Source organism: Strix uralensis, chromosome Z, assembly GCF_047716275.1.
Source record: "Strix uralensis isolate ZFMK-TIS-50842 chromosome Z, bStrUra1, whole genome shotgun sequence".
Lineage (NCBI taxonomy): Eukaryota > Metazoa > Chordata > Aves > Strigiformes > Strigidae > Strix > Strix uralensis.
In genome coordinates this window covers 7,143,593-7,156,424 of record NC_134012.1, presented here as the reverse complement: position 1 = coordinate 7,156,424, position 12,832 = coordinate 7,143,593, and the positions used below count along the sequence as shown (strand labels likewise).

General features: G+C 47.9%; 1 protein-coding gene across 1 annotated transcript; it reads right to left on the bottom strand.

Annotated features, from left to right (window-relative positions):
- Positions 1 to 291: 291 nt before the first annotated feature.
- On the bottom strand, positions 292 to 2,331 carry RPS23 (ribosomal protein S23). The gene is made up of 4 exons (XM_074855402.1): positions 2,219 to 2,331; positions 1,773 to 1,932; positions 904 to 1,024; positions 292 to 484 (listed from the first exon to the last, which is right to left on the bottom strand). Exons 1-4 carry the CDS (start codon positions 2,220 to 2,222, stop codon positions 338 to 340), a joined length of 432 nt encoding a protein of 143 aa, XP_074711503.1. The 5' UTR covers positions 2,223 to 2,331; the 3' UTR covers positions 292 to 337.
- Between the last annotated feature and the right edge of the window lie 10,501 nt (positions 2,332 to 12,832).

Below are 12,832 nucleotides of genomic sequence, written 5' to 3'. Positions count from 1 at the left end.
CACCAACACGCCCTCCCTTCTATGTATGAAGTTGACCTCTGAAGTTCCCAGCAGACAGCTCTGTTGCTCCACACAACAGAAAGGTAAATTTGGAAACGCAAGTGCTTTTCAAGCTCACCTGCTGGTTGTAGAGATGCTCTGGCTCTCTTCTGTCATTCAGCAGCAAATCATTTGACAGAAGGAAAAGCCAGCTGCCAACGACAAAAAAAGGCAGTACGCGCCCATGTCTGAGGTATGACACTTGCAGATACACGCTGAGAAACAGCAAGCCTTAAATAACAAGCATAGAAGTTTGTCCAACTGAAAATTTTATTGACATTACCAAATTGATCTAAATTTACGATCTTGGTCTCTCCTTCTTGCCCTTGTACAAGGCCAACAGAGAAACATTGGCTACTTTGACAACCTTGAAGCGAACTCCAGGAATGTCACCAACAGCGTGACCCTTCCGACCAAAACCAGCAACCAGAACTTCATCGTTCTCCTGCAATGGAAGACCACGTAATTAGAAAGCCATAAACATTAAACCTGTACACACTTCTGAAATGGGTAACATTAAATTCAAGCCACACCCTAGATTCCTCTCAGGAAAGGGTGGAAATACCGAAGGCTACTGACAGATATACTTGTTACCACCCTCAGTGTTTTGGGAAACACAAGCTGAGATGTTGTTTGGCTTGCAGAAGCACAGCTGAGAACTTTGCCAAGAAGGGGAAAGTACAAAAACATCTCTGGCATTTTTCATCTGCCTTTGCAGTTACAGCTTTAAGATACACATGATGCAGAATACCATAAGCCCTTGTCTAACCATCCCCTAAATCTGCCCATTATGTGTTTTGGTTTTTTTTTTTTTTTACTGTGACATACAACTTTTTATAGATGACTTCCTGAAAATTAACTCACCTCAATAAAGTTCAGGCAACCATCGTTGGGAACAAAAGCTGTTATTTTTTTGCCATTCTTAATCAGCTGGACTCTAACACATTTCCTGATGGCAGAGTTGGGCTGTTTAGCTTCTACTCCACTAAAATGGAAGCACATGGAAAGAAATTAGCAAAAATCAGTCTGATGAACTAGCAGATATTCATTACATCAGCACAAATTACTGTATTAATTTGTACTAAGTGCAAGTTGCATCTGTACTTCAAAACCAAAAACTATTACTTATCTAGAGCTGCTCAATGTATAAAAGCCCAGTTCCTAAGCAGAGTAAAAACTGAAAATTGATCACCTACAGACACATACTAAATCAGTAAATAAGAATCGGGGGGGGGGGGGGGGGGGAGAAAAAAAGAAACACCTTGGGGCCCTTGCAGTGTCCCAGTGAAGCTTCTAAGTTACGAAAGAAAAAAACAAAAAGGCCAAAGACAAGCAGATGGGATCTCTGACACTAGGCACATATGGAAAATCCACCCCCCTCCAAGATCCCAAATGGAGTTAAGTCACGTTTTTGTTCTTTTGCTTCTAAATAAGCAGAATATTTGAAGTGACACGTGTTTGAGAAAAAATGCTTTTCAGCACTGCCACGTGGAAAACCGTTTTCAATCTAGCACACAGAAGTGAATAGAAATATGGCGAGTTACAGGTGGCAAACCCTCTCACGTATTTAGAAAATAAAACGGCTTAGCAGTGCTGCTTTCTTGAGGCCGCTCTCCAAGGCCTCATGTTCCGGAGCATTCGCCCCACGCTGCGCACCGGCCGGCCGCCGAGTCAGGCACACCGAGGCGGCGTTCGTCCCCCACGGCGGCGGCACCCCGCGGAGCTGTACCCACACTTTCTCCAGGACGATCCCCTTGGCGTGGGAAGCGCCGCCGAAGGGGTTGGCCTTCAGCGCCGTGCCCAGGTGAGCTTTCTTGTACTGCTTGTCGTGCCACTTCTGGTCGCGGCGGTGGCTGCGGAGCTTCCGGGCGGTGCGGAGCCCTCGGCACTTCCCTGTGGAACAAGGGCACGGATGAAGGAGTAGCTCCCCCCTCAGACCCCAGGACCGGGAGGCGGCCCAGCGGCGTGCGGCCACCCCCTTCCCGCTCTGCCTATGTGGGGACGGGGCCTAACCAGGCCCGACCGCGTCGCCCGCGTGCAGGGTAACGACGGCGGCGCCGCTACCGCCCAACCGGGAGCCAGGCTCGCGGGGCAGGGAGGGAAGAGCGCTGCGGGCCCCCCGGCGGTGCCCCCGCCGCCTCGCCCCGGCCCCCGGCCCGGCCGCCGCCGCTGCTCTTACCCATCCTTGCGCCGCCGCTGCCGAGCGCGAAAGAGGGAGGCGCACCCGCGCCGCCGTCCTTAGCTGCGGCCGCGAGGCCCCGTCGCGGGCTGCCCGCGCCGCGCCTGACTGAAACTCCCGCCCGGCACCGTGTGGGACGGCCCGGCCGGGCCCTGCCCGGGCGGGAGTTTGATTCCCTCAGTGGGCGGCGGCGGCAGCTTGGTATCAGCGGCGATTCGTCCCTGGGTTTAAGTTGTTTAATGTTTCTTTGGGAGTTACCGACCGCGCTAGGGAAGGGAGGCAGGCAGGGAGGGCAGCGCTGCCTGCCCGAGGTGAGGCAGCCGTAGGGCGCTTCAGCATCTCTGAGGAAAGGAGGCGCGGCGAGGCGCGAAGGACGGCGGCGTTCATTGTGGCTTCACCAAATGGCCCTGTGCGGCCCTTCCCCGTAGCATCAGGCGTCCTTGCAGAGCCCTCCGGGGTTAAGAGAAACGGAGCGTGACTCCCGCACTCGGAACAGGCATGGAGCAGTCAAAAGGGAGGAGGACAGGGTGGCAGCGGCCCCGTGCGTGGAGTGGCCTCGGTTGCAGCTCGGGGCGCCCCTTCCTTCCTCCACAGTGCTCCTGGAGCTCACCAAGCCCCTCGGTTCCTCTGCATCCTCATCTGATGGATGCAGCAGGCGCCTGCCAAGCTGCTCGCACCAGCAAAAGCAGAAATCTCACGTATGGGGTATTGAGGGTGAGCAAGGAAGATGCCAAAGAGCTCTGATGGTAGCTGAGCCAGGATTTCTTACTTCCAACTTTTGACTTAAATGACTGTGTTGCCCCTAAGTTTTCCAGTGGATCTACACTAGAGTAAAATCCTGTAACAAAAACAAGTATTGATTTTGAAAGCTACTGTTAGTCTGCACTGTCAAACTATCCACCTGCAGATGCCAACCGAACAGGCACAGCTGCCTCATTCAGGCATTCCACTCCCTGAAACAAAAAGTCATGAACATTCACTTCCCTTTTTGAAATTACTGTGAAGGGGCAGTAGTTAGATTTAAATGTATCTTTACTAACACCACCTGTGTTTACAGCTTAAATAGAAAATACTCTGTGTGTGTCTCGTCCCAAGTGGTGGGTTACGAGGGCGGTGAATGTTTTGAATTCCCCGAGAGCCCGTGTGCGGGTGGAAGAGCCGGTGTCTGCTCAGCAGAGCTGCAGGGCAGCTGAGTCACCACAGTGACTCAGAGGAACAATTGTGCTGTGACTTTATTAACTGACCACCTTAGTGAGGGAATGGAGACAACCTGGCAACAATCAACTGATAACCGTCTGGGGAATGAATAAAGGCACTTTGGCGATGAGACTATTTTCATAACGACCCATCAACGATCAACTGATTGCAATTCAATGTGTACAAAACTTATATAGGTGAATATATGTAAGAGAGAGAGAGCACAAAAAGAGGAAAGAGAAGAGAGGAGGAGGGGATAGGAAAAGGGGAATCACCACTCTCAGATAGCACATTGTCACAGAGTAGCCAGCTTGGTCGGTAGGTGGTGGGATGACAAAGACATATGCGGGGTGTTGCCTTTATATAGTCTTTCTTACACATGTGCAATAGGTTGTTCCAGAGGGTTCTCATTTTCTCTGGCTTGTACCTGCACAGTTAAGCAAGTTCTGTGTTTGGGCAACAGCAGGAGGGAGGGGGAGAGAAACAGCTCACCACCCCACCTCCACAGGGCTCGCTCTGCTTCTCCCCCACAGGGTGTCCCACTGGAGTTGTTTGAGACATCCTCTTTACCAACAGTTTCTTGTTTCTGCACAATTTGTGACATTGTGTTTATGTGGGGCTGTTTTTATGTTCAATCTGGATAGAATAAATAATCAAAAAACATTAAATAAATAATTAAAACACCAGAAATCAAACCCCAGAGAAGCCAGCAACAGTTTCAGGAGCAAACATTACTACTATAAAAAGCACCTCTTTAGAAGATGCAATTCCAATGTGGAGAATGCAGTCGCTATCTGGTAATTTTAAGAATAGGGGAGTTAATCTTGTAAAAATGCTACAGCTTTGCTTTACAATCTTAAGAATATTACGAATACGTAAAAGCTGACTGGGAAGGTAATTGATGAATAAATAAAATGAATGTACTGAAACAATCTATAGCATTTGGTGCACAAATATTAACACATTAAGATCTAGGAAAGAGATGATTTGAGATGCTGCAACTGCAGGTTTTGCTGTTTCTTTTTAAGCTTTAGTAGGCCTTTGGGACACTTCCACTGTGACAGGTTTTCTTCATTTCACAATGTTCTTCAAAACTGGTATTGTTGGTTTGATCTGAAACCAAGGAGAAGTGCTCAGGTTTAGTGTCATCTATTGCAAAAATGCTCACTCAGACATCTCACCCAGTGTTTAATAACATGCAGAGGATATATTTGTATATACAAACCATTATGACACAGAAAGGCATACAAAAATTATCAAATTAAAATGTTTATTGGTAGTCTAGCTTGCACAGAAGGAACTTAGGATCTTGGTCTCTCCTACTTGCCCTTGTACAAGGCCAACAGAGACACATTGGCTAATTTGACAGCCTTGAACTCCATGACTGTCGCCAACTGGGTGACCCTTCCAAAGCAACCAGAAATTTGTCATTTTCCTAGAATTTAGCAGTAACCAGGCTGTTAAAAACAATTGTATGATTCAATTGAAATAGCAAATAAGAATAAAGCAGTATGAGCAACAAACAGGGTGAGCTTGAAGCCATAATGCAGCACGAGAACTATGACATAGTAGCTATAACAGAAACGTGGTGGGATGCCTCACACGACTGGAGTGCAATTGATGGCTACAAGCTCTTCAGGAGGGATAGACAGGGAAGGAGAGGTGGCGGAGTGGCCCTATATGTAAGAGAATGCTATGATAGCTCGGAAATCAAGTATAGTGATAGTGGGGTTGAGAGTGTGTGGATCAGGTTAAGGGCCAATAAAGCAGATCTTGCTGTGGGAGTCTGCTATAGACCTCCCAACCAAAGCAGTGAGGTGGATGAAGCTTTCTACAAATAGTTGGGAGAAATCTCGCAGTCACTTGCCGTTGTTCTTGTGGGGGAGTTTAACCTCCTGGATATCTGCCGGGATCACAGCACAGCAGAGAGGGAACAATCCAGGAGGTTCCTGGAATGTGTGGAGGATAACTTCCTCACACAGCTGGTGAGTGAGCTGACCAGGGAAGGTGCCTCCTGGACCTGCTGCTTGTGAACAGGGAAGAGCTTGTGTGGGAAGTAAAGTTGGAGGCTGTCTAGGGTGCAGTGATCATGAGATGACTGAGTTTTTGATCCTTCGAGAAACAAAGAGAGGGGTTAGTAAAACTGCCACCTTAGACTTCCGGAGGGCTAACTTCGACCTGTTCAAGAGACTGGTTAACAAAATCCCTTGGGAGGCTGCCTTGAAGGAAATGGGAGTCCAGGAAGGCTGGACATACTTCAAGAGAGAAGTCTTAAAGGCACAGGAGCAGGCTGTTCCTGTCTGCCGAAAAACAAGCAGGTGGGGAAGGAGACTGACCTGGCTAAACAGGGACCTTTGGCTGCATCTCAAGAACAAAAGGAGAATCTATCACCTTTGGGAGAGGGGCCAGGCCTCTCATGAAGAGTATAAAGATGCAGTGAAGTTATGCAGGGAGAACATTAGGAGAGCCAAAGCGCAGCTAGAGCTCAACTTGGCTGCAGCTGTTAAAGATAACAAAAAATCTTTCTATAAATTCGTCAACAGCAAGAGGAGGATTAGAGAAAATCTCCCTCCCCTACTGGATGCAGAGGGAAACATGGTAACTAAGGATGAGGAAAAGGCTGAGGTGCTCAACGCCTACTTTGCCTCAGTGTTTAGCAGTGGAACTGGCTGTTCCCTGGACACCCAGCCTCATGAGCTGGGAGATGGGGAGGGGAAGCAGACTGAGGTCAGCACAGCTGAAGAGGAGGTGGTCAGAGACCTGCTACACCACTTGGATGCACACAGGTCTGTGGGACCGGATGGGTTACACCCAAGGGTGCTGAGGGAGTTGGCAGATGTGCTCGCCAAGCCGCTGTCCATGATCTACCTGAAGTCATGGCTAACTGGGGAGGTTCCATTGGACTGGAGGGTGGCAAATGTGACACCCATCTACAAGAAAGGCAGGAAGGAGGATCCAGGAAACTATAGACCTGTCAGTCTGACCTCGGTGCCAGGGAAGGTCATGGAGCAGGTCATCTCGGGTGCCATTAAAAGTCATATAATGGACAACCAGGGGATCAGGCTTAGTCAGCATGGGTTTATGAAAGGCGGGTCCTGCCTGACAAACCTGATCTCCTTCTACGACAGGGTGACCTGCGTATTGGATGAGGGAAAGGCTGTGGATGTTGTTTACCTTGACTTTAGTGAGGCCTTTGACACCATTTCCCACAGCATTCTCCTGGTGAAACTGGCTGCTTGTGGCTTGGATGGGCACACGCTTTGCTGGGTAAAAAACTGGCTGGATGGCCGGGCCTAAAGAGTTGTGGTGAATGGAGTTAAATCCGGTTGGCGGCCGGTCACGAGTGGTGTCCCCCAGGGCTCGGTTTTGGGGTCACTCCTATTTAACATCTTTATTGATGACCTAGATGAGGGGATCAAGTGCACCCTCAGTAAGTTTGCAGATGACACCAAGTTGGGTGGGAGTGTTGATCTGCTCGAGGGTAGGGAGGCTCTGCAGAGAGATCTGGACAGGCTGGAGCGATGGGCTGAGGCCAACTGGAGGAGCTTCAATAAGGCCAAATGTCGGGTTCTGCACTTGGGCCACAACAACCCCCAGCAGCGCTACAGGCTTGGGGAGGAGTGGCTGGAGAGCTGCCAGTCAGAGAGGGACCTGGGGGTGTTGATTGACAGCCGGCTGAACATGAGCCAGCAGTGTGCCCAGGTGGCCAAGAAGGCCAATGGCATCCTGGCTTGTATCAGAAATAGCGTGGCCAGCAGGGACAGGGAAGGGATCTTACCCCAGTACTTGGCACTGGTGAGGCCGCACCTCGATGACTGTGTTCAGTTTTGGGCCCCTCACTGCAAAAAGGACATTGAATGACTGGAGCGTGTCCAAAGAAGGGCAATGAAGCTGGTGATGTCGTATGAGGAGCGGCTGAGGGAACTGGGGTTGTTTAGTCTAGAGAAGAGGAGGCTGAGGGGAGACCTCATCGCCCTCTACAACTACCTGAAAGGAGGGTGCAGAGAGCTGGGGATGAGTCTCTTTAACCAAGTAATAAGCGATAGGACAAGAGGTAATGCCTCAAGTTGCTCCAGGGAAGGTTTAGACTGGATATTAGGAAGTATTTCTTTCCAGAAGGGGTTGTTAGGCATTGGAATGGGCTGCCCAGGGAGGTGGTGGAGTCCCCATCCCTGGAGGTGCTTAAGAGTAAAGTTGACTTAGCGCTTAGGGATATGCTGTAGTTGGAAACTGTCAGTGTTAGGTCAATGGTTGGACTGGATGATCTTCAAGGTCTTTTCCAACCTAGATGATTCTGTGATTCTGTGAAAGCCAAGTAAGGCTAGCAACCACGAGCTGGTTTGGTAAATTTACGTGCATATGTACAGTGGAGCAGCAGCACCCCGAGTATGTTGAAATAATCTCAAATTGGAAAATTCGACCTCGATTTCACAGTCTGTGTTTACTAACCAGCAGAACACAGTAGTTCTACACTCCCCAAAGCCTAGGGTGAGTAAGATTACTATTTCTGAGCAGTTAACTTCATTGGTATTGTGTGCAGGTTATTTACCGCGATGAAGTTCAGGCAACTGCTGTTGGAAGCAAGGGCCATTATTTTCCTGCCATCTTGGATCAGCTGGACGCTGACACGTCGCCGGATGGCAGAGCTGGGCTGCTTCACTCCCCTGGGTCCGTTTGACGGAGGAGCAAACCAGACACCGAGCAGCAGTTTCTTCGCGTGGGACAGCCCCGTGGTCAGTCCCTGCCAGCACCCCGATACCGATGCAGCCCTGTCCCCGGTGCTCTGGCTGCAGGTGCCCCGCCGGGCTCTGCAGAGGTGTGCTTGCAAAGGTGGCTACACGACCCTGCTGTCATGGGGATCTCTCTTCTCCCTGGGTAGGTGTTTTTGCAGTGAAATATCCCAACTTAGTAACTCTGCTGGGAACAGCTGCCCAGTAGGACTGCTGGCAGCTGGGTGGAAACAGGTGATTGTCATCGGAGAATGGCAGCACTGTTACGTAAGTGCTTCTAAAATTAAATGTTTCGGTTAGTAAAGCAGATAAATCCACCCAAAATCCCAGAATTTATCTTAAAACTCCCAGTATAATCTGATCTCCAGTGCTCCCTGTGAAATCTGGTTTCTGACGTCCCACAGAGCTGTAAAATGAAAGCCTCAACAAGAGGGCATCAGGCACCGACATACCTGCGGTTGCTCCCAGGCTCCCCACCGCTCTTGCCCCACATCCCCACCACCCCCATGGGCAGCAGCTCTGCTCCCCTGGCCCACCGGCCGCCATGCCCCGCACTGGCCAGGGAACTGCAGCTCCCATCGTCACTCCTGCTGCTGCCATTTTGGGCCCGCTTCCACGATGCTCCTGGCTGCCCACAGCTGCCTCAGCACAGCCCCGTCTGCCACTGTAAAATACTTTCAAATGTTCAAGTACTTCACAAAACACTGATGGGTGTAAAACAAACCAGTCAGACCCTCTGGCTGCTGCAGTTACTTTTTCCAGGGGAGTGGAGATACTCAAGTGTTGGGACCTCCTTCCACAGTGGTATATCTACGGTGTAATGCAGACTGAGCTTTTCTGTGGGTTTTTTTGTGTGCTCTGCCCCCCTGGCCCTCAAAGGTAGACCAAGAATCAGGAGCTTCATTTTTGACCCACTCTCCATCCAGACCAGGTGCAGTAGGGCCTGGAGTCTGGACATTTCTCTGGATAGGATGGGATCCTTTGGGGTTGTGGGGAAGGGTGCAAGGAGTAGAAGGGAGGCAGGGAAGAGAGTTGTAACAGGATTCATTTTTGCCTCATCCCAGCCTGTGTGGTGGAGGTGAAGGCTGGAAGGCCTGCAAGCAAATTAGTTGCCCAGAGAGAGGATTTTGTTGGAACAGAGACAAGCTTTTTCTATACTTTAAGGCCAGTTTTCTGTCCATACTTCTGTTGCACTGTGAATATATCTGAATCAGAGGAACAATGCATGTCTCAAAGTAAAAATTAGTAGTGATATATTAGGTGCTAGTACCTTACACAGTGGCTGAAGCTCATACTTTGAGACATGTTATTTTAGAAAGCTGCTCAGTTCATGGTGACCTGATCCATCATCTGAAGGTAACTATAAACTGTGTTGAAAATGATTGTGCCGTTGTCTGCCTGAGGAGATGCTAGCCAAAGAGATAGGTTATCCGTGTTTAAAATTACGTCTGAAGTCTCATTCATTGCATGCAAACTCAGTCTGTGTATAATCATTACAGCAGCATCAGGCAGAACAGCTGTCACCTCAGGGTCTCCATCAGCGTTTCTGTAATCATTCTGTTTGACAGGAGGTTTGCTGGGCTCTGATGACACATTTGGGGATGTGTGGGGTGCCAGCAATACTGACTGGCTAACCTATCAGTCTCTGATTGTTTGCTTCACAAACCTCACAAAACTGTGAAACCTTACGCTGAATATAACGCCAGCTGCTTGCTTAACTACCTTTTCTGTGCGGTAGATCCAAAAAAAGAGCAGTGTTTAAAGTACAGTATGATCTCCTGCTGTGCCTCCTCCCTGGTGGTGGACATGTCTGGACTGCTGTGATACTAAGTAAAAAACAACTAAATGGGAGCTGCTTTATCGTCAGAAGATGAATTCAGAAGGCGAAAAAAAAGATGATAAACAGCGGTTTAATCCTCTTACTTGGAATATTGGCCCCTTTTAGCCCACCATAGCCCATCTTACAGGATGTAAAGAAAGCTGTTGGCTTCCCACTGTCTTTGTCCTGCAGGAGGTTCATCATATGCCTTTATGGAGTTGAATGTGACCTCGTGTGTTACATAAAACAGTGTGTGGGCTTTGCCCATGACCCTCTGTTCACCCTTTGTCCGCTGTGTATGAATGTAGCTGAATCATGTGGCCAAGCAAGCGTTGTTTGGTTGACTTCAACATAAAACAGGCAAATGTACAACAGTGATTCGTCAACAGAATCACAAGAGCTCATCTAATCATTCCCTTGTCAGGGCTACTGCATGCAAGGCTGCATTCAAGTTTTCTTTTTAAACTCCGTAATGCAGAGATGTCATCATTCTTCACCAGAATGAAATAAAGCTTAGGATGACTTCTTTGCTTTCAGTGGATCTGATTTCTTTTTAGATACCATGTGAGTCTGTTTATGCTTGAACGTCTTAAAAAAGCAAAATTTTTAAGAACTGTATCACATGTTTAATATTGTTGTTGTTGTTTTTAAGTGTCAAGATGTAAGGGAAGACTTTTCTTCATGCTCTTTGTGTCTACCGTTATTTCAGATAATGATAGCTGATTAGTGAATTACTACCAAAACCCGTATCATCAGTGTATAGTGAGAAAGTCAGTATATTTTCACTGATTTATACTGGTTTAACCTATGTTGACAGTTTGGCGTTACATGTTTTCTTGGGTCTGCAAACCCCCCCTTTGTTGCTGAGCAAATTGTCTGTACTTTTCCCCTCTTTGACTGGGTGAAACAGTGGTCTGAGAAGGCAGGTTCGCTTTAGAAATTGGTAGCACTGTGGAAACAGGCAGACTGGAAGTACAATTAAAGATACATTCTGTTGTCACAGAATGGACAACAGGACGTTTATCTTGTGTTCCTCCTGTACTGACTTCAGCTGTGGCCTGCCATGTGTTGTTTATACTACTTTCTCTCCCTTTCTCTGCCCTCAAAGGACAAGTTATTTGTTAATTTGTGCCTTACTGGTTTGTATTTCAGCATTTTTATTTCTTAGCTTTTGCTGCCGTGCTGATGAAGAAAATAGAGCGTAGAAAATAGCAGCACATGAATGAAATCTCAAGGCACCATCAGAAAGCCTCTCTGTGCCTTTTTCCCCCCACTTACTTAGGAGGGACTACGGGTCAGGAGTACTGAAACATTTAACTGGCCAGTGACATTAGTGGCTTCACAGTTTTTAGAAGAGTGTGTGACACTTCTGCCTCTTCCTAGGGCTGCTTAAAATTTTCAGCTGAGCCATGTCTCTGTACTGGTGTAATTATTCTAAGTTTAGCCTCATACATTTCTGGCGCTTCACAGAAAACTTAGAATTATTTTCAGCTGGTACTTGTTTATCACTACATTCCCTTATCTCATCTTTCAAGCTGGGATTCTCACATAAGTATCTGGATTCCTCCTTAAATTGGATAGAAGCAGTACTACCGAGGACAAGCTGTTGAGACATTTTTAAGATTAGTAAATACTCTCTGTATCACTGAAAGAAAATGAGTTAAGATGGTAAATCCTTTTTAATAGTTATGATGCTAAAGCCTCTGTCTTATATCTGGAATGCAATAGACTGGAGCTCTTAATCAGGGAAGTAGGGCTTACTGTGTGATCACATTAGCAGGTAGCTGATGTCAGCTGCTGAGCAAGAAAGCAGTGGGTGTGTGTGGGGTATTTGTGTACATAGATACGTCCTGTCTGATATTTAAGTGTAGAGGGACACACTGTGTCTAAATGTCGGCCAAGTGCTGGTCCGAGCTTCCTCACACAGCAGAGTGAGCTGCCCATGCTGAAGGTGGGTACCAGGAACCCATTTCTGCCTGGGCCCAGGAGTTCCCTCCGGGCTGGTCACAGATCCACGGCTGTGTTCACAGAGGTGGCCAGACTGCACATGAGTGCGCTGCAGAGCCCTGTTGTTACACCTGGTCCACCAGTGAGTATCCTGATTTCAGCTTTCCTGGTCCCCTGCAGACACTTTGAGTGCAAAGTGCAGTTAGCGAGCAATGTGCGGAGAGTGCACATGGATCATAGGGTTTGAGGAGTCAGCTCATGTGCCTTGTCCTCTTCTTTGACATCACGAGCACAGCTGATGAGTATTCTGAGAAGGCTGATGAGGACAGAGGGTCTGCAGAAGAGGTGCCAGTGCCTGCGACTCACGTATGTTTTGGGAATGACCCATGCCAGAACCAACCTGATGTATTCACAGTGATGTGTATGCACCTTGTTGTTTTGGCCTGGCAGTCCAGAAAGAGAGGCACTGTAATTCTGTGGGCATGTAACAACCATGGTCTATAGTTTAGAGTTATCCGTAAGTATACAAACAATTGAGGTAGAAAACTGGACACTCACAAACTGAATTAGTGCTGAAGAAAGGAAACCACTTCCAAATCTTTGACTTCTAAGCCTGCTGTGTCTGCTTTCACATCTGCAAAATGGGGATAATACTGTTACTCGGAAGGTATTGTAAGACTTTAAAACATGTAATTATTTCTCTGGTTATCATACAGAAAGAGAAATTTCAGAGCTGTTTGGAAACAGCACCTCCACCTTTCTTTAAGGTTAAGGTTGAGTACAGATGAGAAGTGCTCTTCAGTGTGATTTTAGAGTCTGGAAAGACCATCTGATTTTATTTCTTTTTTCCTTATCACATAGCTCACATCCTGGCACAATTTCCCCAGAAGGTGTAATCTTTAATTCACAGGGAAGCTGGAA